The sequence below is a fragment of the Gouania willdenowi genome, chromosome 13, assembly GCF_900634775.1.
Source record: "Gouania willdenowi chromosome 13, fGouWil2.1, whole genome shotgun sequence".
Lineage (NCBI taxonomy): Eukaryota > Metazoa > Chordata > Actinopteri > Blenniiformes > Gobiesocidae > Gouania > Gouania willdenowi.
Genome location: NC_041056.1, coordinates 16,657,378 through 16,684,136, shown reverse-complemented (window position 1 = coordinate 16,684,136; position 26,759 = coordinate 16,657,378). Strand labels below are relative to the sequence as shown.

The 26,759-nt window shown below is 38.3% G+C and overlaps 1 protein-coding gene across 11 annotated transcripts in view; it reads left to right on the top strand.

Moving 5' to 3' along the window:
• dock10 (dedicator of cytokinesis 10) overlaps positions 1 to 26,759 on the top strand; it is a 78,561-nt gene that overhangs the window by 10,846 nt on the left and 40,956 nt on the right. For 5 of the 11 annotated variants that reach the window (XM_028463794.1, XM_028463793.1, XM_028463791.1 and 2 more), the window contains exons 1-2: positions 8,543 to 9,004; positions 22,787 to 22,906. In XM_028463794.1, the coding sequence (XP_028319595.1) occupies positions 8,846 to 9,004; positions 22,787 to 22,906 (279 nt within the window). In that variant the 5' untranslated portion in view covers positions 8,543 to 8,845. Of the gene's footprint in view, positions 1 to 8,541; positions 9,005 to 19,121; positions 19,278 to 22,786; positions 22,907 to 26,759 lie in introns of those variants that run through there. The other 6 variants (XR_003675327.1, XM_028463792.1, XM_028463799.1 and 3 more) reach the window with 5 other exon arrangements.

Below are 26,759 nucleotides of genomic sequence, written 5' to 3'. Positions count from 1 at the left end.
TGCTACAGTGTAATATTTTGGATTGCATTGGTCAAAGTCCAAAACAGGCAGTTTGGTGACAAAGCATTTACTAACAAAGATTCATGAATGTTCTAATGTCTCTACACAGGATGACTGATGTTTGGTTAGCATACCAGCATTGCTGTGTATCAGTGATGCAGTAATGTGCTTTATTATTAGTACCTGTTCTCAGTAAAAGGTGGCTATTCTTTTATTTATTTATTTTTTTTAATAAGAAAATAATAATAATAATAATATTTTTTAGCTGGAGATTGGCACTGGCAGACCCCCGCGACCCTGTAAAACAGGAGCTGGATGGATGGATATTGGAGAAAAAAGATTTAAATGTTTAATCCAAAACCTCACAGGGAGCAGCTTATTAGCTGTACTATTTAGTCAGTCGGCTTTTTAAGAGTTGGAATAATTGTGGACAAATGGTCAGAGGAGCATGGTGGAAAGTGGTGAAGCGTTATACAGGCGTACAATTAGAGAAAAATGAGAATAATGCATGAAAACACATGCGGGAAAGCCGTTTCCTCAGACTAAACTGGGACCTCACAGGAGAGGCAGCACTGCTGAGTGGGCGTCTGAGAGATTGTTAACGCTGGTAAAGATGTTATACAAAGGTTATACAGTATGTGTACTACTATGTGGGTGTTATATACACGTTGGTATTATGAGTAAATGATTTATTGCAAACTGGACATTTAAATGTATATTTGTGTTTAACTGTAAAGCTGATTAATAACGTTACGTACCAATCCTTTTGACTTATGATCATCTGGAATTAAGCTCATGTTATTCTCCATAACACTAGTATGGATGTGGCAGGTTCAAAAAACAAAGGATGTATTTCCTAAGCTGACATGTTGCAGGAAGCAGATCATTAGTGGTAATTGTTGGGAAAAAAGTAACTTCAGTGAAGGTGCAAGCTTTGGGGGCTTCAGTCAAGCAGGCAGTACATTTCCACAAGGGCTACAGAGCATTTTACCTGAATAAATACAGTAGAGACATCCCAGCTGTGTAAATAGTCTAAAATAAATGACAGTCAATCAAAGGTTACATGCTAGCAGTGATAGATTACTCTTGGAAATAAAAACAACAACCTTTATTTGGTTTTAGGTGAAATAAGTATGTGGTCAATGTGACATTTATTGTGTGTTTTTGTTTTAGTTGTTACATAATTTACGTAAAAAAATTGTTTTACCTGTTCTGTTTGTGTAGCTAAGTATTAAGATGAAGTTTACAGATATCAGACTATTTTGGAAAGAATCTCCAAAAAGAATGGAATTCTTCTCGCCTCTTCTTGCCTTCTCCTTTAGTCTTAATCTCATCCTCTCATCCCTCCCCCAACATCCCTCCTGCCTAAGGACTATAGTCTTCACTTTAAGACATTTTAATAGCTTCCTTTTCTAAACAATCCAGCTGCCAGAGCAGAGGACAGATAGGATCTCTAGCACGGAGCGCCTCCTGTAGGTTGTTCATGAATCACAGCATCAGCAGCAGAAGTCGTAGCAGCACAGAGGAGGGGGTGTGGAGAAGCTGACACCCAATGAGGCCTACTGTAATCCACTCAGGCTGCTGTGTGATGTTCTCAGCACTAGATGGCATTGGGAATGTGCTGCAGACCTAAACTGATCCCATCTTTGACCTCCTTGGGGACACAACATGCCTCAGAGTCAGATACACACACACACAAACCAGCACTTAATATCAAATCAGATGCAATAAACTGTAACCCTGTTCAGCTTTATTGGAATTGACTCCATTATTCTACATCGTTTATGATTAGGATATGCAATTACACATGATGCATCAGTAATTCAGACTTGTGGGTTGCACTGGATGCAGTAAATGCAGGAACATTTCTCTCCAGTAAATTAACTATAATCCTATAACCCATTTAAATTTGGGCGATACATTTTCAAGAAAAAATCAGCTGATTGAATAAACTGATGTGATGAAAAGGCAGAAACGGGTGGAGCAGCGATTTTAAAAGTGATGTTGTTCTAAGGGTAGGGCAACCGTAAAACAAAGGTAAAGCTGTTATTAAGTTAGTGATACTCAACATGTGGATCTTTATGTCTTAATTTTTATTATTATTTCCCCAGAAAACCTTAAATGTGAAACTTTTTAACCCCCTTTTTCATCTTTTTCTTTGGCCATTCTTCAACTTCCTTTGTCCCATTTTTGCCCTTTTTCCCAAATATTTGACTCTTTTGAGTTTTTTCAGGTTTTCGCTTCCATTTGCCAATAAATATCCCTTATGCCTAATTGTTTTTTATTTTTGCAAGTTCTTTTTTACACTTTCATCCAATATTTGTCTATTCTTAAATCTTTTTTTTTTTTGCCACTTTTCATCCAAATAAGCCAATTTTGCCCAATAAATAACACTATTTGTTCCTCATTTTTTGCCCTTTTCTCTATTGTTTTGCCACATTTTGTTCATTACATACTACCTGGTTCCTCTTTTTTGTCATTTTTTTTTTTGCCACTCTTGACTGTTTCCATTACATTTTAATCACTTTTTACTCATTTTTTGCCACCTGTTGCTAATTTTTTTGTCACTTTACTCATTGCTTTTAACTCTTTGTTTATATTCTTGGAATGGCTGGCTGTGATTGGCTTGATCACCATTCAATTAAACTGGACCAACAATGAATCCCTCTGTAAAAAATGAGGGGGATGAATTTGAGTTTTTATGAAAGTTCGGGTGTCACATCCCCCACGGGTGAAAAGCACCTGGGCAGAAATGTATTAATATTTCCACTTTGACTTAAAACAAAAGTATTCTGTTTAATGTAGCGTAATGTATAATCATTATATTAATAAATTAGCACAAAAAATATTTCTAGGGATTTAAAGAAGGTCAAACTGATAATAATTATGTAAAATGTATTGTTTTATTGTACTTGTTTTGAGTTATTTACCCAGACAGTGAATTATTCTTCCATGTGAATCATGTCAGTGATAAACCTTGCTGTGGGAGAAGTGTATCCAGGAAGAGATTGACCTCTCACTGAGTGCCAGGGGCCAAAACTGCATATGCTGAGATCTCGGCACCCTTGAGTAGCTGCATCTTTCCCATTGTGGTTGCCATGGGAACAGGATATTGTTTTCCCAACTAAATTCAGTGGAGCGCTCCACCACATCAAACACTGCTGCCATGAGTCATCCTGCAGCTCTACAGGGAGACCAACTATTGCCGAGCTAAATGCTTACAAGGCAGTATGCAGGAGATTTATTGGGACTGTGGTTTCGTACTCGGCCTAGTTGGACAAGGTGTTTGAAGTCTGTAAAATATCCTGTTGTTTATTTATTTAGATAAATAATTAGCATACGTGCATGGGCACAATGCACACTCCTATTAAAGCCCAAAACAGCCCAACTGTTGCTTTCAGTGCTTTAAAGCAACTTGTAATGGCTCTGTTGTGAACTGAAGGGTTAGAAACTGAGGTTCTACATCTGGAAAAGATTAACTCAACAAATGATGGCAGCACCTTACCCTAAACACTGCAATGATGTCATATTTTACTGAGGTTTATGCAGTCCAACCCAAACACAAGCTAGATTTGGTAAATCCATGTTTTGCAGATCATATGTTTTAGGGAAAACCCAGGATAGATTATTAAATTATGCTTTCTGTGGAAATGTATCATTTATTGGACTAAACTAAAGACGACCAAGAGAAACAATCAAAAACAAACCTCAGCCAAGCGCCAAATATCTTCTTTGTCAGATATTAGCAGTTATCTTGATCAGTGATCCTGATCAGTCACACTTTAAAGCAGACATGGGCAACTGGCAGCCCGGGTTCCACATGTGGCCCTCAGTCACATTTTGTGCGGCCCCCAAAGCAAACCCCCAAAAATTATAATTCAAGAAGTTAGAATGAATATGAAGCCCAACTTAAAGTACACAAAAACACAAAAAGGTCCAAGAAATACATAAAATGACAACAAAGACAGTCACAACAACCACTTAAACAAAATGACTACAAAAACACAACACATCACAGAATAGCTCCAAGGACATACAAACCAATAACAACATTTTACAAAAAGACAGGAAAATACAGAAAACAATAACAAAAATGCAGAAAATTACAGAAAAATACACAAAATTACAAGAACACCAAAAAAAAAAAAAAAAATCACAAAAACACATATAATGACTCCAAAAACACACGAAATGACTAAAAACTGACAAAATATCAAAACCACAATGACAAAAAAATTTAAAAAAAATACAAAACCCTTTTTTATTCTGACATGAATGTTGACCATGTGGCCCTCAGATCAGATACAATCACATGTTTGTGACCCCCACTGTGATAGAGTTGCCCATACCTTCTTTAAAGGCTTGGAAGAAATTTCTATCCTCATTAATAATGATACAGTAGGTTCAAATGTATGGGCACCCCCATTTTTTCAAAAATCCAGATGATACTTGTTGGGGTAATTATATATCCAACCCGACATAACTGAGTTAAATTTCATAAAAATTGGTCAAATACAAACTAAGATATACATTTTTGAAATTTTGCCAATGATGAGACATAAGGGTTTCTGATTTTTTCTAATTGATCCAGACCCCCGCCAACATTTAATGGAATTTTCCATGGTGTAAGGTCTATATTTGGTTAAAATTTTGTCAAAATCTGTTAAGTACTTCATATACAGTATTTTTCAATGAACACAAGCAATAAATCATTCTGTTTCATAATAAACAATTTCAGATTTATTTAAACTTTAAATATATATAAAATTTAAAGCACAGATTACAACAATAAAGCAAACAAATCTGTGGCTTTACCGCTTCAACATATCTAACTAACTTCATATTTCATGAAACACGTAAACATGTGGACAGTACTTCATAAACACTCTCTGAACTTAACAGGACAGTACAAGACAGGACCAGAAGAAAAAAGAAAAAAACGCAGCCTTCGCGATTAGAAAATTGCGTTTTATGATATTGCGATAATATCGCAAATGCAATTAATCGCTCAGCCTTAGTTGGTACCATTTACCTTGTGGTGGATGTGTAGCAATGTATATAAATTACTGTATGTTTCTACTTACCAAAAATAAATAGACCCTGATGATGATGCAGAAGTTAAAAATGGTCATACATTGAAAATAAAGCGGTATTTTTATATCTTTTGATGAATAGAACATTATCTTCTTATTCCATCTGCTTTTGTGGCATTAATTAAGATTATTTGGTGAGTAAAAACTTAATATATGGTATTAGCCTGTTTTAGGCCTTATGAATGAGTGAAAGTGTGATTGAGGGATTGCTGTGTAACATGAGGACTTTGTGGCTGAGTAGAGAGCGTATTTGTGTGGGCATGTTTGTATGGCAGAGCTTTGTGGCTGTCAGGCATGAAAACAAAGCCCATCTCTGTGTTCTTCTGAGTGTAATAGCTGCTGATTTATGGCATTGAATAGCTTTGAGATAGAGGCTGTGATTTTCTTTCTGTTCACTTTGCATTAGACGTTATGCACTGTCATGTCTGTATGGGGCAGGTTCGTGTTTGTTCACTGTGTGGGCATGAAATTATAGTCCTCCATGTGCATGGTTTTGTACTGTACATGTGTTTGTGCTTGTTTTCCTGTTTATATTTAGCTATGTAGAGTATTATAGTAATAAACACTAACGTGGGAGGTGGGCGGGACACGCTTCCATACTGACACAGACACTAATAACCTTAATCAGGACGCAACAACATCACCATGGCTACCTCCTCCTCTCTGCAGGGAAGAATGTGCTCATGTTGAGAGTTGAGACCAGTACATTTTCCTCATTGTAGATCTGTTGATGGCCTAAAACTAAAATTAATTCTACACAAGCAAGCCAACATTTGTCCTTTGTAAAATGCAGCCACTAGCTACGATAAGAGAAGTCTTTAGCCAGTTAGAATGGTCGCCACTTAAACTTTAACACAGGACACCCTCCGTCTAGGGTCGTCCTGTCACCGCGTAAAAGTTGGAAGCCATCCAATTTTCACAAATCCATAAACATCCCCTCATGACACATGCTCAGTTCACGAGGGATATCGGGTCTCGCTGCATAAGCTGGTGTAGCATTAGCACGGAGTGCTAACAGCTGATGGGTGTAAATTAAATGGGTCCATGCCTCCGAGCAGTGACTCATTGCAGCCATTTGCTAAAAACAAAAAAGGAAATTTTATTTCTTATTAATGTACACTCAGCACCTCATTGTGACAGAAAAAAACAATAATGTAGAAATTTTTGCAAATTTATTTAAAAAAGAATAATTGAAATATCACATGGTCATAAGTATTCAGACTCTTTGCTCAGTATTGAGTCGAAGCACCCTTTTGAGCTAGCCATGAGTCTTCTTGTATTGATGATGTTGTTCACACCTAGATTTTGGGATCCTCTGCCATTATTCCTTGCAGATCCTCTGCAGTTCTGTCGGGTTGGATGGTGAACGTTGGTGGACAGCCATTTTCAGGTCTCTTCAGAGATGCTCAATTTGGTTTAGGTCAAGGCTCTGGCTGGGCCAGTCAAGAATGGTCACAGAGTTGGTACAAAGCCCCTCATTTGTTATTTTAGCTGTGTGCTTAGGGTCATTGTCTTGTTGGAAGGTGAACCTTCGGCCCAGTCTGAGGTCCTGAGCACTCTGGAAGAGGTTTTTGTTCCAGGATATCTCTGTACTTGGCCGCATTCATCTTTCCTTCAATTGCAACCAGTCGTCCTGTCCCTGCAGCTGAAAAATACCCCCATAGCATGATTCTGCCACCTCCATGTTTCACTGTTGGGATTGTATTGGGCACGTGATGAGCAGTGCCTGGTTTTCTCCGCACATACCGCTTAAAATTAATGCCAAAAAGTTCAATCTTGGTCTCATCAGACCAGAGAATCTTATTTCTCATAATCTGGAAGACCTTCATGTGTTTTTTGGCAAACTCTATGCGGGTTTTCATATGTCTTGCACTGAGGAGAGGCTTCCGTCGGGCCACTCTGCCATAAAACCCCGACTGGTGGGCGGCTGCAGTGATAGTTGACTTTGTGTAACTTTCTTCCATCTCCCTATACTTATGACCATGTGATATTTATTGAAATATATATATCTTGAATGGTCACCCATTGAGCATGTTTGGGATGCTCTGGATTGGCGTATACGACAGCGTGTTGCGGTTCCTGCACCACACCTGTGAGGTGGGATGGATTATCTCTGCAAAGGAGAAGTGCTCACTAACACAGATTTAGACAAATTAGTGAACAATATTTGAGAGAAATAGGTCTTTAAAATGTTTTAGATCTTTGACTCCAGCTCAAAATGGAAAAATGGGAGCAAAAACCAGTGTTGCGTTTATATTTTGTAGTATGCATATTTTAATTCCATCAGCTGAACACACACCACCACCACCACTACCACATGTATTTAGCATTTAATGAAATTCAGAATCTCTTGGCCTATTTTGCCTGCCTTACATTATTACCGAGCAGCTATAAATGTCAGGAGTGGTGATGTATAGCAGAGAATGTAGAGCAGGCAGGATTCAAATGATTCAAAGGGTTTATTGACAAATTCAGCCAACAGTAAAAAAAAAGGTCGAGAAAAAGTGCTGAGTAGATGAACTCAACTTGCTCTGTTTAAACCAAACAGCAAGAACTAAGAAGGCTGACATAAACATACTAGCAAACATTTAATCACCATACGCACACGCAAACACCCATATACACGCCACTTTGAGACAAACTTGGTAGCAGAAAACAGTGCCTGCACCCGTAGATGGAGACAGGTCAGGGCATACACTGATGAAAGTGAGCCACACACACTGAAAGTAGAGCATGAAAAAGAAAACTAAACCAGACCCAGATGCTATGGTGACATTAAAAAAAACGTGTGGTAAAAGTGGCTTTTGCTCGTCTTCTCAAACCTCAGAAGTCGTGTAATTGAGTTTGCTGTGAGACCAACTTCAGATGCTGTGCTAATGTTTTTCTATGTGCAGAAAGAAAGAAAGATGGAGGGAATTCAGCTCATTAGCTCCTCTGGCCTTAGACGCTGCCTGCTGCAATGCTTTATGTGTAAAATCACCCATTCCCAACACTCTTCCTGGAGCCTCACGCTCTATCAACCTCCACAGTGGAACAATACACACAATTTATTGGCGTACGCAAATGCAAATGCATTACCAAGGACCACAGTCAGCACTCTTATAGAACATGAAGCAACAGTTTACTGTACAACTTCAGTGCTAATGTCAGTAAAAACCACAATAGCACTAACACACACTGCAGAGTTGAAAGGGTTTGTGTCAATGGGAGATAAATGGTAAAGGAGAAAGTAGAGAAAAGGAAATCACGGGGGGAAAATGCATGTGTGTGTGTGACATTGTGTGGAGCTGCAGCAGCTGGTTCTGGTCAGCTGACGGCTATGGCTGACTGTGATTTGTTATAGATGAGTTGGGCTGGACTGAACCTTGAACAGCTGCAGTTTGTGTGCGTCTGTGGGTGTGTGGGTCTACGTGTGTCATTTGGAAAGAGAGAGAGAGAGAGAGAGAGAGAGATGTAAGGCTGCCAGGGTGTAAAGCACTGCTACAGCACCAGCAGGGGGTGGCGACTAAAGCAGAGCAGTGGAGCAAAGATTTTTGAAGCACTGCAGTGGAGCTGGAGGGGAAAGCAGGACACAGAGAAGGGGAATGGAGGGAGTCCTAGTCATCTCACTGGGATCACACAGCAGCAGCACTGGCTGGACCAGGGGCTGAGGTCAGCTGTCACACAGGAACAAGAGCTCAGCTCAGGTGAAGTCCTGGTCTTTGGGAACGGGTCTGGGTCGGACACTACGGGGAATCTCGCAGCAGGGGATTATGGGTTGTTCGGCCAGTGTGGTCCTGCTTCTACGATCAGTGGGTGGGGCTGACTGCGGACACATGTGTGCACAACGGGACCAGATGTCAATGGATGCTGCCACACCCACCTTAGAAGGCTACACCTCTACCAGCTCACCTGTGACCATCATCATAATGGTAACCAGCTTTAACCAGCAACTTCATGTTAACAACCAATCAACAAGAAGTAGAGCAGTAGTATTTACTGCCTGGCATTGTCATTGATTATGTTTTATTGTGTTTTGGGGTTTTAAACTGTGATGTCAGTGTTTCACTCAATGATTTTTCAGTCCCAGTACCAATTTTACTTGAATATGGAATAGATTATCAGAGAAGTAATTCTGTAAACAGTAGAAACTAACGCAAATTTCTAACTTTGAGCAGTATTTAAAACACTCAGTAAAAAAGACATATTTAATTATCAATTTTAGGATTTCAATATCAGGCCATTGAAAGGAAATTAAATATAAATATATGTAAATCAATTAATTAGAAGTGTGACTCGATTAAAAATGTTTTAATTAATTAGAGACTTTGTAATTAATTAATCTCAATTAATCGCCTAACACTACTAACACGAAGCAACATTTTTTTTCTAATTTAAATGGATTTTGCTATATGACTGAATCAATCATAACACAAAAAAAATGCTGGAGTGTGGAGTAGTAGTATTTACTCCCTGGCATATTATTGTTTTTTGGTGGGGTTTAAACTGTGATGTCACAGCACTGCTAAATCTAGTGTGGAGTAACACTTTATATTAAGGTACACCAGTGACAGTGCAGTCAGGGTAGGCAAGGTAGGCAGTCCCTACCCAAGGGTGAATTGATATTTTGATTATTTGTTTTAATTATAATATAATTATAAATGATAGCCTACAGTACCTATAAGTTTGAAAGTGAAAGCATTTTTTGCTTTTCTTAGCCCAAATGACTAAACATTGCTATTTCCTGGTACGGCAGAGGCGCTGGACAGTCTCACTCCACTGTAATTCAGTAGGAGGAGCCAGGAGGAGGCCACACCCTCTTCCAAAATCACATTGCTCCTCTGCCTCTGGCCCCATAGCGTGATTTTATGTGTTTGCGCATGCGCTGTCAGTTCTCCAAGATAAAAACCATTTACGTAAAAAGGCAGCACTCTACGCTGCCTTTGGACGTAACCATGCAATGCTAAATGTAAATGCTATACGTAAGTTCACAGTGTATTAGTGAATTGATCCAGCGTGGCTGCTGCAGCTGCTACATTCTCTAGCTAGAAGCGGGATAACACTACAGGAAAGATGACAGCGCTAGAGACGATAGAGAAACTTCCTTTTGAGGAAAAACAAAAGCTTTTAAAAGATGGAAGACCAACACCTGAGCTACCAGACCTTCAGCAAAGATAAGGTCAGAACATTGTTGGTACTTTCCACAGTGAATGATACAATAAGAAGGATTGGCTTTGTGGATGTCCCTCACTGAGGCTGTTCCTAGTTGTTGTTGTTGTCATTTTCTCCGTGTTTCATATGAATGTGTCTTGTTGGGAGAGGATGGAGGCTATATTAAATGATCATTCATGTTTCTTTAATGGAGTTTTACTATGTTGATTTTGTTAGATTAACACTTGCCAGCAGAAACATATGAAATTGTCATTGGTGTCGATATTGGTGGTCTCGATTTGCAAAGCCCAGCCCACCCTACCCTAGTGCTCACGGCACGTCACTGAGGTACACCAGTTAACCATTAATTAGTGGCTTATTAACATGAAAATTAGTAACATAATAAACTGAATTAGTCATTATTAAGTACTTGATAAAGCCTTATTCTGCATGGCCTTATTATAAAACCAGTAAGCCATTAACTAAGAGTTTTCCCTTCATTGATTATTAGTAATAAGTAAGGAAGTGGTTGTATATGAATCACAATCTCAATAGTGTGGGTGTTTTGGTTTATCTACTGACTTTTAAACTTCAATGAATGTAGTTTTTATATCTCATGTGAGCTGCTCTGTATTTTATGTTCATCTGTAGAGCACTTTGGTCAGCTGTGGTTGTTTTAAAGTGCTTAACAAATGAAGTTGGATTGGATTGGAAACATAAACGTATTTGTGATCATGTTGCTTTCTGCTGCGTTTGCTGTGAATGAACATTAATTTGCTGTGGCCTGGTTATTTCCTCTCACAGCTGACAGACAGAACAACGGAAATGTATGGGGGGGGGGTTGGGTTTCAGACATGAGCAGTCTAGTTTCTGTGGAAAAAATCCCTTTTCTCTGTTTAAGGCGATAAGAAAAGATGAATTAAAGGAACATCTGCAAGAGAGACATGCATGAGGAAGATAGTGGATGAGAAGTGTTTGACTCGCATGAAGTCATTGAAAAAAATGAATGATCTGATAAGAAACATCGAGGTATGATTTCAAAGCTGCATGTGTATGACCGTGCTAACAGGTCAGTGGATGGACTCCCAGAGGGCATTTTCCCCCTCTGACCTATTCTCTATAAATCTTCTATTAGATTTAGTAGTTTTTGTTTCTGAAAATGATACAACATCAGCTGAGTTGTTCAGGCATTATTGTTTTTATGTATTGCGCCTCCAACTGCAGCCTTCATCTCTCTTTCTTCGCACAGAGTATTCCCACATCCCTACACTCCTTCCAATGTAAGCATAAGCAATAAAGCATAGATCTCACTGAAATACTGCACATAAAGTTCAACTTTGATTCAGTTTTTTTCCTATAAGCTTGGCGGTTCTCAAATAGGAAGGACTACATTAAAACACTTGCTTTTTAAATTTGCTTTCAAGCAAAAATGTCTTTGACAATAGTACGGTAATTTGATAAGTTCATTTAAATGTATGTCTAAGTTCACTTCACTGAAGTTGTATATTTATAGATTTAGTTAAATTATTAAAACATTTTTTTTAACATAAACACATCATTGCTTGTTGGGCGTTTTCTTTTTCTTTTTTGTAAAAATTATTACCAGATTTGTTTAGAAGCACTAAGTTAATAACAGCAGGTCCTTGGACTCAATCTGATGGGTGAGTCACTCAAATTGGGATTCTGCCACATTTCATTGTGAAAAACTACGTTGTCCGTGTTTTTGTTTCCTGGTATAAATGGTGGACATGGACAACTAGAGCACCAAAGTGACTTGTTGTGATTTGGCATTCCATCTAAGACAGTTTTCTTCATTTATTTAAGTTTTCTCTCACAGCTCAAATACATTCACCTCAGAATTGTTATTAGCGGTAATACTTTTAAATTGGCTTTAGTGAAATTGAACATTTCTTCTTCTTCTTCTTCTTCTTCTTCTTCTTCTTCTTCTTCTTCTTCTTCTTCTTCTTCTTCTTCTTCTTCTTCTTCTTCTTCTTCTTCTTCTTCTTCTTCTTCTTCTATATAGGATAGACCTTGCTTACATCGTTTGTCAGGATATGGTGTGCATACTGGATGGTTTAATGTTTTCATCCTATATGTGTAGCTAAAACACTATTGGTTTGTTCTAAAGAGCTATACTACATTTCCTCTTATGTGATGATTAAGGAAGGCTTTGTATCCCAACGTCTCTCCTTGTTCTCTCTCTGTCCTCTTTGATATTAAACTCTTCTGTCTTCTTCAGTGGTGACTCAAACATCAACAAGATGTGTGCACAGCACAGCGTGTATAGAAGACAGAATGGGGACCACCAAATATTAAAGAGACACTTCTTTTCACTGTGACTTTTCTAAGAAGTCTGATTCCCTGTGAGTTACAATGTGTCTAATAGCACTGTCGATGTAAAGCAGATGGCTTCTGTCTGAGCTGCTGTCCCAGCAGCTGGCTTTCTCCTGATTTCTCTCTTTAGCAACTATCAATCAGTTCTCCCCATGTTACGCTCATTCTCTATTTCTGTTGGACTTGCATCCCATTCATCCTCATCCACCATGATGATCAGGCTATGATTGTGTACTTAAAACGGACACAATCCAGCTTGCATGTGGGATGTGACGTCCATTGTTTCTTTGCTACATGTGCATGTTTATCTGTTTTCATCCTCCCCCATCCCGAGTGTTTGTGTGTGTGTGTGTGCGTGCGTGCTACAGCTGGACAAACTCAGCTCATTTCTACCACTTCTTCCATTGTTTTGTCTTAATTAGTTACTGTTAACTGGACTATTGTAATGGTCGTCTGACAGGATTCCCCCCCAAAGAGCATTAAACAGCTACAGCTGGTTCAGAACGAAAAGAGGTCAAAGCACATTAGTCCAGTTTATGGTTTATAAACCTGTGAATGGGTTTGGTCCAGAATACATCAGTCAGATGTTAGTCAGGTATGAACTAGGGCTGGGCGATATGGTCCAAAACTCATATCTCTATATTTTTTTCTCAAAATGGCGATATACGATATAAATCTCGATAATTTGAAATCAACTGAAATCAGAAATCCATCTAACTGGACTTTTCCTGCTGTTCTGAGAAGTAGTGAAAGCAGCGACTCCTAAAACAAGTATTTTGATACAAAATAAGCTATAAAAATATATATATCAATATAGATAAATTTCGGTATCGCCAAAATAGAAAACTCGATATATCTTGAATCTCGATAAATATCGCCCAGCGCCAGCAGGTCTCTCAGATCTATGGACACAGGTCAGATAGTGGAGCCCAGAGTTCACAGCAAGCATGGTGATGCTGCTTTTAGTTGTTATGCTGCAAAGAAGTGGAACAAACTGCTGGCACAGCTGAAGTCGACATCCAATAGGAACATTTTCAAATCTAAGTTAAAGGCGTTATTTTGTTCTACTGCGTATGATTGAGACTTTGAATCATATTGTTGATTTAAAGTTGTCACTGTTGATTTTAAATGTTTTTGCTGCTGATTTTAATGTTATTATTGATTTTTAAACTGTTTCCTGTTGCACTTTTTAACAATGTAAAGCACATTGAATTACTTTATGTATAAAATGCGCTATCCCACTTGCGTGTCCAAAGTTAGTCCAAAGTTGAAAACAAGTTTGCACCGTGCACGTGCTTCACTATGTATCGCGGCAGCCAATGAGGAGGCTCCTTCGTGGGCTCTGCTCAACCCTCCTTTCTCTAAATCTTGTGATTGGAGCTGGAGGGGATGACCGCCAAGATTTTGTCTTCCGGGGTTTTATTAACTAAAATACTTCATCATAAGGCACAGACAGCTCGCAGACATACATATTATTACTTTTACGATACTATCATATACTATATGATGCTAATAATATTTTTTTTTAGAAAATAAATCAAGTACCCTAGCTTTAAATAGTAAGTAAATGCGGCCTCCGATGTAAAATGAATACATCACAAGAAAATTTTTATTGAGCAATAGTACTGTTAGTTTTTGGTGAATATGTCCAAAAAAAGCCTAAAAACATTTCCCAATTATTATTAAATCCTTCTGAGTACCCCCTGCAATGTGCTCCTGTACCCCTAGGGGTATGTGTACCCCTATTGCGCTATACAAATACCTTTGCCTCGCCTTTGCCTTAAGGTTGAGAAAACCAAGCATGGCACCTCTAGTGTAGTTCTCGTTTTGTGTACTGGACGCTTTACTACATCACCAACTTATCAGTCCACTAAGATAAAGTAGATTAGTTGAAATGAATGCTAAGCAGAGTGAGAACAGGCTATGTTGCTTAGAGTGTTTAATGGGAGGACAGAGGGATGGATGGAAGGAATGGCAGCTGGTAAAGAGGAGAAGAAAGATGTGAAGGAAGAGGAGGTGGATGCAACTATTGGCACTTACTGCTTCAGACATTAATTACAGAGTGCACTCCTATACAGAGTTATTTTACACAGTGTCAGATATCAAACTTAAAACATCTATTAATAATATTCGATTTAATAAAAGTAAAAATACGGAAGACGAATGCTTTATTTAGACTCTTCTTTACCAGCTTATATTTAGAAGGTTTATGGAGCACTTGAGCCTCAGGGAGCATGGAAAGGAACACCCAGGGCAGATGGTTTCTTCATCAGACAGTTGATTATCCAAACAGGCCAAATTAGGTTATTCAAACCTGCTTTTCAATCATTTTGAACAAGGGTAAAGCAGAGTACCCTTAAAACAAATTAATAAAGGTCAAGGAGAAGAAAGGGGAGCTTGATGGTGTCAAGTTTTATCTTAGCATTGTTGTAACAATAACTTACACAAAAACAGAACTGATATTTCTGCTCTTTTGTTTGAATTTACATACAGGTATACCAAAAAACAGAACATGGACAATCTATGCAGAGATTTAGGGATTTGTCTGTCTTTATAATTAGTTCTCCAAAAGTGCATTGTGAGATCAGATATCATTTGGACCAGACTAAAGTTAGTTCCTCCACACCACACTCACTCATTCCTTTTCTTGTGCATTTGGCCTCTGTTGTGTTAGAAGAGAAGAAGAACAGATGAATGCATCATGCTATAGAAAGCATGGACTTGCCCAAAGGCTAAAGCATTAAGAGTTTTTTTTGTAAAGGTCAAGCACAACCCTAACCTGGCAAGAGCCAGATTGATGTGTAGCCCTCCCTCTAACTTGAGTTCTCCACATCGATCTGGGTCTGTGTCTGAAGAATCCTTTTGGAACCAGGGAGAGACATAACAGAATGCTTGAAGCTGATTGGGCGAAGCGCCTGTCCACCATGATTTGTTTTAGCCAATCACACAATAACAAATGATGATGTTGCCATCGGCATGCACAGCAGAGACGCTGCTACAACAACAACAAGGCTCCGCTTTGCCATCTTTACCGTCCAAAAATGCACAAAGCGCCTCTCGTTGTTGCTATTTCAAAAATGAAATGGATTCTTCTAAAACTGAGTTAATAGCAGCTTCCACGCGTTCATCCTCCTGCGTCGACATCTTTCTGTTTTGCTTTGGCGCTTCCGCCTTTGTCACACCTGGATATCCCGCCCTAAACCACAACACTGCCTCATGATTGGTTCGAACCGTTTCAGTTCGGTTTCGAAAGGCAAAGGCGGGAACAGTACAAGATGGATTCTGGTGTTTGTGAACACCAGGAGAATCCATCTTGCAGGCAAGGTTAGCACAGCCCAGCCTTAACCAACACTAAATGGGAGATTATAAAAGAACTTTACTAAAAAGCTCGTTCATCACTAATTGAGTATTTCCAAAAACAGTTAACTTTAGTCAGGTTTACACACATGCATGCATGCACACATACACTAGTGTGACAGAACTACTTTGGTGTGAGTTCGAAACCAATTTAGGTGCTCAAAAACACCTTGGTTTATGCACACCCATAAAGCCAGACTTGTCCATCGGACTACCAGATAGGGAAGTGTGACTGGTGATTTCAGAATAAAGTGGGACTTACTTCACTGCATCCAACGGGGTACACTGCATTTGGTGATGTAAGGTAACTCATTCCATTAAGACTTTTTCAAGCTTATTTGAAAGCTACAAAAAATGTAAAGGTTAATATAGGATTTCAATAGCCAATGTATGCCACAGCATCCTTAAAGCTGATATCCAGAGTTTCTGAGAAATCTGTTTATGTATGATTCTTTTGAAATATGAAAAATTATCTAACTAGTCTTTTACTATGGTCTACTGCCGGTGGTCATTCATATACATTAATGTATATAAATCCCTCCCTCATCCTACAGACCCCTATACAAACGGAAACAAGTGCCATGATTGCCCAGCCAATAGGCTTTGACTTCCAGTTTTTGAGACTGTCAATCAAAGTGAATGTGGAACCGTGCACCGAAACAAGGCCGCGCGTGTCACAACAGCAAACAAGTAAATATGATTTTGGCTCTTACCTGACCCATAGACCTATATCAATGTGACCCGATTCGACCGTGTTATGTTCCGCAATTGCGCGTGCAGAAAAGTGGCGTGACTTCTGGTAGATTGGTAGAGGCTGTGGGAGGAAGTGGAGCTGTTTAGGGCGGGACATCTCGACGTTTCTCAGAAACTCCGGATAGCAGCTTTAATGAAATAGTTTTTTTTTCAGTGAACTTATTGCACAGGTGGCAACTCAACGTCACTGAACTCCTGAGAGCGGCTTCTCCTCTCATAAAGGTTTTGAAAACAGTCTGCATGTCTGAGAGCTTGATATTATATTTATGTGTGACCATAAAAGTGATAGGAAGTGGAACACTTGAATTCATTTATCAGGAGCAGTATCTCAATACTTTTGGCTCTATGTAAAGATGAAAGATTACTGCTGTTATTTAATAACCCTCCTTTTCTCTTTAATTTATTGCTTTCATTTTCACTTTTCTTACAAAGCAAGACAACAAAATGTATCTTCCTATTATGAGTCACTCTTGCATAAAGCAAACAGACATAGAATATGTAGCTGTGGCCTCCTGTGCAGTGAGACATTCAGCTTTCCTGTTTTTCTATGAAAAAGTAATAAACGTAGTAAAAACATTAGTTAATGCTATTCTCCAAGGACTGCTGCATCCTGCTGTTTAGTACGACATCAATATCCTGCAAAATACATTGTTACAATTTCATTGGTTTGACAAGATATGAATCTGTTGTTTGTTCTCTGTCCTGCATTATCTGAAGAAGTAGTATACTCTTAGAGACCTGTAAATAAATATACATTTTTCAAGTAGTAGCTGTGATTATTGTACAGGATAACTCTGAGACAGACTAGAGTCCTGTCTCAGGTGTGACCCAAGTCATCTTAAATGGGCTAAGCGAAACCCTTTACAGCTGGGGTGTCAGATTCATTTTAGTTCAGGGGCCAAATACGGATCAGTCTGACCTTAAAGTTGCTATCTGGAGTTTCTGACAACGTCTCGATGTCCCGCCCTCAACAGCTCTACTTCCTCCCCTGCCTCTGCCAATCTACCAGAAGCAACGCATCTATGTTTGTGCATGCGCATTGCGAAACATAACAAAGTCGCATAACAAAAACTACACATTCATTGTTGGAGTGCAATAACTTTTGATTAAAACATGTTTATTACCTGTCAATGAGAAATGTCGCTAAATTCTGGTCCTTTTGAAATCCTTTTAAAAGCACCAAGTCCCTCCATCTTTGAAAAGCAGCTCCGAAATAAATTCTGTTGCAGTCACAAAGACGTTTATCCACAAGCTTTGTATCCGGACTTTTCTTTTGTCTTTTAGTAGAAGCTTTATATGTTGGCAATTATGGAATGGGTAACTTTGGAATTTTGGCGCGCTCCTCCATGATGCTTTGCTGCTCAGAGTGAAACCTGTTTGAGAGAGGCCTCGTTTCCGTCCACAGTTTACACAGCACGCGTATTCACTTTGATTGACAGTCCTCGCTCCAAGACGTTGAAGCCTATTGCCTTGGCGCACTCGGCGATCATTTTCATTTGTATAGGGGTCGATAGGACGAAGGAGGGACTTATATACATTAACGTACATACTGTATATGAATGACCACCAGCAGTAGACCATTGTAGTAAAAGACGAGTTAGGTATTTTTTCGCATTTCAAAAGAATGATACATAAACATAGAATTCTCACAAACTCCGGATATAAGCTTTAAGTTGGCCACAGATTTTTGGTTGGAAAAAGTAAAAAAATCAACATTAATGTGCTTTTGTTTGCACTTCTACGTATAAATGATAAACTATGAGTATATCTGTCCTTGCAAGAACTTCACTTAAATTACCCTGATTTTGGGAATTGGACATTTCATGGAATAATTAGAGGAAAATGTGCTTTTAATTTGAGTTTAATTGAACTTTTGAATTTGGAGGGGCTGAGATATCTACAACTGAATCAGTTGGTCATTTACAAAATGTTTCATGTTTTTGCTATAATTTTTACTTTCTAGAGCGGGCCGAATTTGATGCTCTAAAGGGCCAGATTTGGCCCCTAGGCCTTGAGTTTGACACAGGTGCTGCTGTACAGGATAAGCAGGTGCAGATAAAGAAGACTTCTTACCAAACATGGTAAATTTGATCTATATAATACCCTGCACACGAGAGACAGTAAGAAGTTTGAGGTTTTTCATGTTATTTTGCAACACTTTGTTGACTTGTGCATGTTAGTGTTGACAGGAAAAATGGTTTTATAAATTACTCTGTCAACTTTCAATAGAAAGACAATGTAAACATACATTTATTGTGTGGCTGATAATTCCCTTATCATATTTGAATGTTACGTGTAGAAACTGCAGAATCTGTCTGTAGATTTTGTGTTTGCTGTGCTGTGTGTGTGGGTGTGCGTGCGTGCGTGTGCTTGCGTCTGTTTCGAACACTATCAACTTCCTCTTCATCCACGTGTGCTGGCGCATATTCATAACCCCATTCAGATTTAGTTCTGCTTTAATATCGCGTGTCTACATCGTTTGTTTTGTCATTTTTCCACTTTCATCTGACTATTGCTGCCTTTCGCATGGCAATGAGCTTGAGGAGCAAAATCACCTTCAGGAGGAAAAAGCGAACGCGAGTGCGATCTGCCTTTGATCAGCTGAGTATTGTACGTGTCTGTGTGTCTCTTTGTGCTTGTTTTAGTGGATAAAACACCAGACATGTTTCAGCCTTTACAGTTATTGTTACATCATGAACTTTCACTGCCTGAAGTGTTATGGTACACGATTATAAGAGTTAAATCTGTCGTTCAAGTTTAAAACAAATAATAAGTTGAATTCTTCAGATGTTTGTATTTAAAATCTTAAAATTGGATGGGTTTGTGGCATTTATCTAACACAGTGATTCTTAACTGGTGGTTTGGGACCCAAAAGTGGGTGGCGGACCTGTACTGGGTGGGTCGCGGACAGCTGTCAAAAATAAATAAATACTTAATGTCTCATGTTGGGTTGGACTTGTCTTTTATTTTGAAAGAAACTTTGCTTTTGACAGGCCTGTTGCATAGGCAAATATATAGATTTATGTTAAAAAAAAAAGATTATATGGATTAATAAGATAAAATTTGGTTGGTCGTGGGTCACGATTTAATGAATTGGGTTGCAGGGACCAATTGAGAACCACTGATCTAAGACACATGGGAGTGTGCCTGACGCAATGCAGATATGCTGTGTGACCTCAGCAGAGTTAAAACCGGCAATATATCATTGAAAACAATAAATGTACATTTTTAATGTGATTGTCGCAATGTTTACAGACTTCAAAACAAAGCTAGAAATTAGATTAGATAGACTTTTTTTTTTAATTCCAGGGTCTAAACTTTTTCTTTTCACTTTGTTGTGATTAACAACTACATACAATTGTAGTTAGAAATTCATTATAATATTACCAATCCTTTTATTGGAAACTGTTGATGATTAATGTATAAGCTGAATTTCACTGAAACAAAGGCTGTAAAAGCCTGTGTATCAGCTGACTTGTGAAATGCCATTGAGTTTACATTAAAAGTGCATGGCAAGAGGAAAATTAAGGGCCAGGCACGTTATGTGTTACAAATTGTAGATCTTAGGTATGCATTCTTGCCATGAGGTCTGAGCTGACAGTTGGAGAAGTTGAGGTGGGGGAAAGCTTGTGTCTGCATACGTGATGCGCGTGAACCAAACCAAATATTCTTACTTCCTCTGCCTTCCCGACCACAGTCAGCTCTCGTTATGCTGCTTCTGCTGCTACACTCTGAGTAAAAGCAGTAAAATATCATTGACTCTGACTGTAAAACAGTTGGAGTTTGTCACACACACAGAACAGCTATGAATTACTGTACAAAACAGTAGGAGTGTTTGAGAGTTGATAGAAAGCCTGATTGGAAAAAGATAAAACTCTTTTCTACAGATTCTAGTTTTTATTCGGAGGACAGACTTTTTCACTGTGTGCAGTGGCTACTGTCGTCCTTTTTAGGCTGTAAGGTTGATTATCAGAGCTACGCAGATGACACACAACTATATCTATCACTGAACCCAGATGACCATGGTCCCATTGAGGTGTTGTGTGAATGCTTAGAAAAAGTAAACTTCTGGATGAGTGAAAACTTCCTTCAACTAAATCATGACAAGATGGAGGTGTGTCTTTGGTAACAAGGAAAAGATTACAGCTGTCAGCAAGTATCTTGAGTCACGATCTCTAAAAGCTAAAAAGTCCAAAACCTTGGTGTTCTGATTGACTCAGATCTGACATTCAGCAGTCAGATCAAGAACAGCCTTCTACCACCTAAAGAACATCTCCAGAGTGAAAGGTTTAATGACTCAGCAAGATCAGGAGAAACTGGTCCATGCTTTTATCTCCAGCAGACTGAACTGTTGTAATGGTCTTCTGACAGGAATCCCCCAAAAGAGCATCAAACAGCTACAGATGGTTCAGAACGCTGCAGCTCGGGTCTTAAAGGGGGGGTATCATGTTTTTTTGAAGCACATAGTACCATTCTATGGCATACTCAAATAACTATGCTACCCATTTTTTTTTTTTAAATGCAGCAAATATTAAAAAAAAAAACTTAAAATAAATTTCACTCTGTAGCACACGGTTCATGACGCTTTGATTTCACATTTAAAACAAGTGCCACAGAACTATGTATCAAAGGCCTTTCTAAACAGGTCTTAGTCTTTACTCTGCTAAAAACGTCGCCACATTTTGCTCTTGTGTGCTTTATGTTGAAGGAAAGAACATTTACCGTGTTGTATGATCATAGATCAAATAAAACCACATTTTTTATTTCCTCTTAGGCTCTAAATGCTCACTTCCTCTGCAACTTTTTTAGTTCCTAATGTTGTCATGTCATGTTAAACAACAATTTAGTGGCAGATCTTAATCAATAGTCCTTATAATCCTTTGGAAATAATCTTGTTCATTTATTTATTGTTATTTTAGTGCAGGTCTTCTTATCAGAGTTTATTAGCTCAGGGTTGGACCTAAGAGCAACTAAAAGAAAAGGGAAAAAAAAAGCTTATAAAATTACTAGGGAAATTATTTAATTTAGTTAGTGTCGCAACAAAATTTCAAATTAAGCCTTTGTTTTAGTCTTGTGATTATTTCATATTTTTATTTATTTATTATTTTAGATATAAACTTTTGAGTTTCAGTCTATCCTCCGTCATATGAGTTCAAAATGATTATTGGTATGTTTTTACTTCCTTGACAGAGATTATTTCCCTTTTTATCATTATGTTTTTCCCTTTGACACTGACTTGCCCCTAACTTGAAATGACTCCCTGAAAGGACAAAATGAGTCCTGTTGGTTTTAATGTCTAAATATTTAATTAACCTGCCTTTGTTTCCATTTGGTCTGAGTCTTAGTAGTCTCAAAGTTAGGGCTGAACGATTAATTACACGTGCGATATTATCTCAATATCATAAAACGCAATTTTCTAATCGCAAAGGCTGCAATTTTTTTTTATTTTTTTTTTTCCTGTCCTGTCTTGTACTGTCCTGTTAAGTTCAGAGAGTGTTTAAGAAGTGCAGTCCACATGTTTACATGTTTCATGAAACGTGAAGTTAGTTAGATATGTTGAAAAAAAGGTAAATCTGTTTGCTTTGTTGTTGTAATCTGTGCTGTAAAATTTATATTTGATATTTTATTAAAGTTTAAATAAATCTGAAATTGTTTTTTTTTTTTTTTTTATGAAACAGATTGATTTCATTGCTTGTGTTCATTGAAAAATACATGACAAGATGCCCTTGAAAAAATAATCGCATATTAAATCGCAATATTGAGGGGAAAAAAAAACGCAATTAGATTATTTTTCAAAATCGTTCAGCCCTATACTTAGAGTTTATTTATTTGAATAAGTCATAGTTTTATTATGTCATATCAGGTCAAAGCAGTCTTATTTTTTTGTCCGGATTAGGATTAGGGTAAAGTCAAGAGAATGTCATATTATTTGCCTTATTACTTTGCAATGCTTTCATAATGTATATCGGCATGTTATGAACAATACAAACATTTTTAATATTTTGTATCGTTGCGTTTCCTATTAAACATATTATTTATTCATTTATAGCCCTTATTTATACAAGTAGTGCCATTAAGTTGATATGCTTTCATCCAAACGTGTGTCTGTGTCTTTGCAGCAAGAGAAGCCCAAACTGATCGATCCTCTTGACTATGAAGCCGTCATCTCGGAACTGGGCGATGAGCTGAAGGAAGACCCTCTGGGAGACCTGCTCCTCTTCCCTGACAATGATTTCGTGGTCAGTGTGTTTTTCATTTCAAAAGGATGTGATGGTCAAACTCTGCAAACTGCACACACATTCAAAGGTCTTCTCATGTGGTTTGTGGTCGTGGATACATAGCAGAGTGCTAAGCAGGTTCCACGTCCTTTTTCCCAGAAGTTGGTCTGATCATTGTTCAGTGATGGATATTTGTCGGGTTTGACAGTTGCCATGTCAAGAAGGTATGAGGCACATTTGAAACTTTTAAAAACACACCTTTGACCGACAAAAATGACGTTATTTAATTTAAAGGGTACCTGTAGTGAAAATGTATATAACAAAAAATGTGTTTAATGTGTCACCAATAAACACAATACTTTTTTAGAATGATTTTATACCTTGAGGCAGGGGTGGACTGGAACAAAAATGGCATTTTCTGTCCAGACCAGCCCACTTCATTATCAGAGGACGCCATGTAGAAGCCATTATTGAGTCAGTGATGCTCAATGTGTGGCTCTTTATGTCCTAATTTTAATTATTATTCCCCCAGAAAACCTTAAAAGGGGAACATTACTAACCTCATTTTACCTATTTCCTTTGGCCATTTTGCAACGTCCTTTGTCCAATTTTAATCCCTTTTCAGACCCTTTTATTCCTATTTTTGTCCATTTTTGACACTTTTATCCAATTTTTGTCCATTTTTGACACTTTTATCCAATTTTTGTCCTTTCTCTAATTTTTCTTCCAAATAAGCTACTTTTTGCCCAATAAATAGAATTTGTTTCATTTTTCCCCTTCATTTTGTTCCACATTTTTGCCCTATTTCACTATTGTTTGCCATATTTTGCTCATTTAAGCTACTCTTTGCCATTTCATACCACCTGTTTCCTCATTTTTTTGGCCACACTTTACTGCTTTTGGCCCATTTTAGTCACTTCTCACTCTTTTCTTTCCATATTTTTGCCACTTTTGGACCATTTTTGGCCACCTGTTAACAAATCTGCCTCCACTCACTCGTCAAAAAAAAAAGTAGTGGACCGACCCGGCCGGACCGGCCCACGATGCCCGCTATGCCAGATGGTCAGTCCACCTTTGCCTTGGGGCATAAACTATGAACAGTCGCCATTATGGACAAGAAATGACGCACTATTATGATTCCTGTTAGCTATTGCTAGGCAACAGTGTTCCGTTGGTTTACCCCACAGAAACATTTCCTATGCATCTCTGAGCCACATAACGACACTAAGTCAGAGTAATCCAGATGTTCGCTCCATAATATTGGTACGGGGTACACACTAAAAACATTGAAAGGTGACATTTAATCCTCTCCTAACATACAACCTGGATGCTGCAATTTTATCACTGAAGGAGAGGTCACACACGGGTGCCAACAAAAAAACTACACTTCCCACAATGTAAACAGACCTATTATGCCTCTACCTCCCACAATGCACCACTTATGTAAAGTAAAAAGGCCGGGCCGTTCAACAAAAGTGCGTCAAAATGGCGGCTCTTCATAGTTTATGCCAGAAGGTATAAAATCCTTCTGAAAAGTCCTTTTAATGTGTTTTTTTCTTATTAAAAGGTGCTCATATTTAGTTTATCGGTAATACATTGAACGCATTTTTTGCTATACACATTTTCACTACAGGTATCCTTTAATGTAATGTAATTTATACAAAGTACTAAAAACAAGAACCAGTGATTGCATTTTTTACCGACTCACTGTCGTGCCGTTTAACATCGGCAGCAAAGCCAACGAGACAATGAAAGAATTGTATTAAATGTGACCGATGCACAAATAATAATAGTCACTGCTGATCGGTGGAGATAAGGAAACATGTCGGCAGCTGCTCATTCTTTTGTTTGATTACATCGCCGGTTGCACAGGAAACCGGCGATGTAATGATTGTAGTGATGAATTTAGCGATGTCATCACAAACTACACTTTGGAGTTTTGCCCTCAGGGCTCTGACCTGGAATTGTTTTAACTCTAACATAATCCCAAACCATTCTCCAACCCTCTGCTGAGGCATCCTGTTTCTGAGCGACCCAGCTCAGGGTTCCTGTTGTGTTAAAACACATTTTGAGATACAATCCCTTTGCATCTGCCTTAACGTCCACCAGAAATAATTCAGTTGCAGCTTCTCATGGAAAATACCAAGTCCTTGCCCTGTGTCCAGGCTGCTGATTTACTGAAGATAATTCGACGCTGGATGTTTTAAATGCGACTGGCGCCCTGTCCAGGGTGTACCCCCACCTAGTGCCCAGTGTGAGCCGAAGATTAGGCACCGGCAGTAAGGGTGCAACGATTAGTTGACATTTGTCGACAATTGTCGGTTACGTCTTCGCCGTCTTTTTGAAGCTGTGGACGAAACAGAACATTGTTTTTCTTGAGGAGTGACTCATCTCACCTTCTATATATCTGTGCTCAGAGCTGTATGCACGTTACAGACGTGATTAGCGGGAGTTATATCGTCAAAAACATTCCCACTGGTAAGAATAAGTCCCTCTTACCAGGAGCTCAGCGCTGTCGACGTCGCTCACACATGTCACAGTCTACCTGAAGCTGTGACGAGCAGCGATACATCACGCACCGCTTCTTAGTTTAGACCTGACACACACCCAACAAAGTGAACCAGTTTAAGTTCCTCCATCGGATCCACCCAAAGTTCCCACAAACACGGTGACGGTGCTCTACTTAAGCATGCTAAGCTAACACACTGACACATCAGACTGGGCTAAGAGCTAACGCTAACCATTGCATTAGAGGAATAGACCAAATAAAAACTACACAGCTTACTGTCATCAAACCTCAGCGAGTCATCGATTTGTTTATGGTCAGATTTAACACTTTTATGGAAGGATAAAAGCTAACATGTCACACGTTGTGTGAAATAAATATTAGCATAAAAACATAAATAATGTCACTATTCATTCGTCCCAGCTTGTGAAACGCAATATATTTAATTATATTTCACGTGTTCACAGACAAAGCTGGTCCCATTAGACAGTAATTAAACTATTGTGATTATTACACCTGAATTATTAAATTATCAAGTTTGATCTGGTTTATGTATAGTAATCAGAGAGATATTTATCAACCATATTTTTATGTAATGCATTACATAAAAACTAAACTAGATTCAGCAAGAGGGGTTTATATTAAACAGTAAAAACACTAATGTAGTTATTTTTGCTTTTCATGTGCTTTTTATTTTTTTTTAGAAAATTATTTCTTTGTTAATGAGGAAATAAATTAATGACGTACAATAACACTAATGGCATGACCCATATGCACAAACTTTTTGATGTGTAAATGCTATTACTGAAGCAGATTCTAGTGTTGATGCATTCAATTTATTTTGTGTTTGTAAAGAACCTGTTTATTTATTTATTTTTTTTATTTGTCATAATTTGCCCCGAGCCAAATTTAAAAGATTGTAGCAACATAGAGCAAATAAATGTATGATTTGTCATCCGATTAGTGGATGAATCGTTTCAATAATCGATGACTAGTCGACTATGAGAATAGTTGTTAGTTGCAGCCCTAACCGGCACATCCACGTGACCCTGAAGAACAGGAACAAGCGGAAAAAATGGATGTTTCAAATGCAGTGTGTGGCACCTTTACACCCTGACGTGGCACATTTGTTCACACTAATCACTCATTATGAGCACTGTGGTTGTTTCATTAGGGAGGTAATTTATTGTCTTTGGCTCGCTTTAGCTTCTTGCTCATATGAACCTTCATTACGGTGTTAATTCATTGCTACAGATTCACAACTACTGTTTTTAAATGGCTTGAATGCTTCTTCTGGACAATAGATTTAGTTGCCTGTAGACCAATAAACTGTAGTTCTGATCTTACTACCTCTACTATTCATATTAC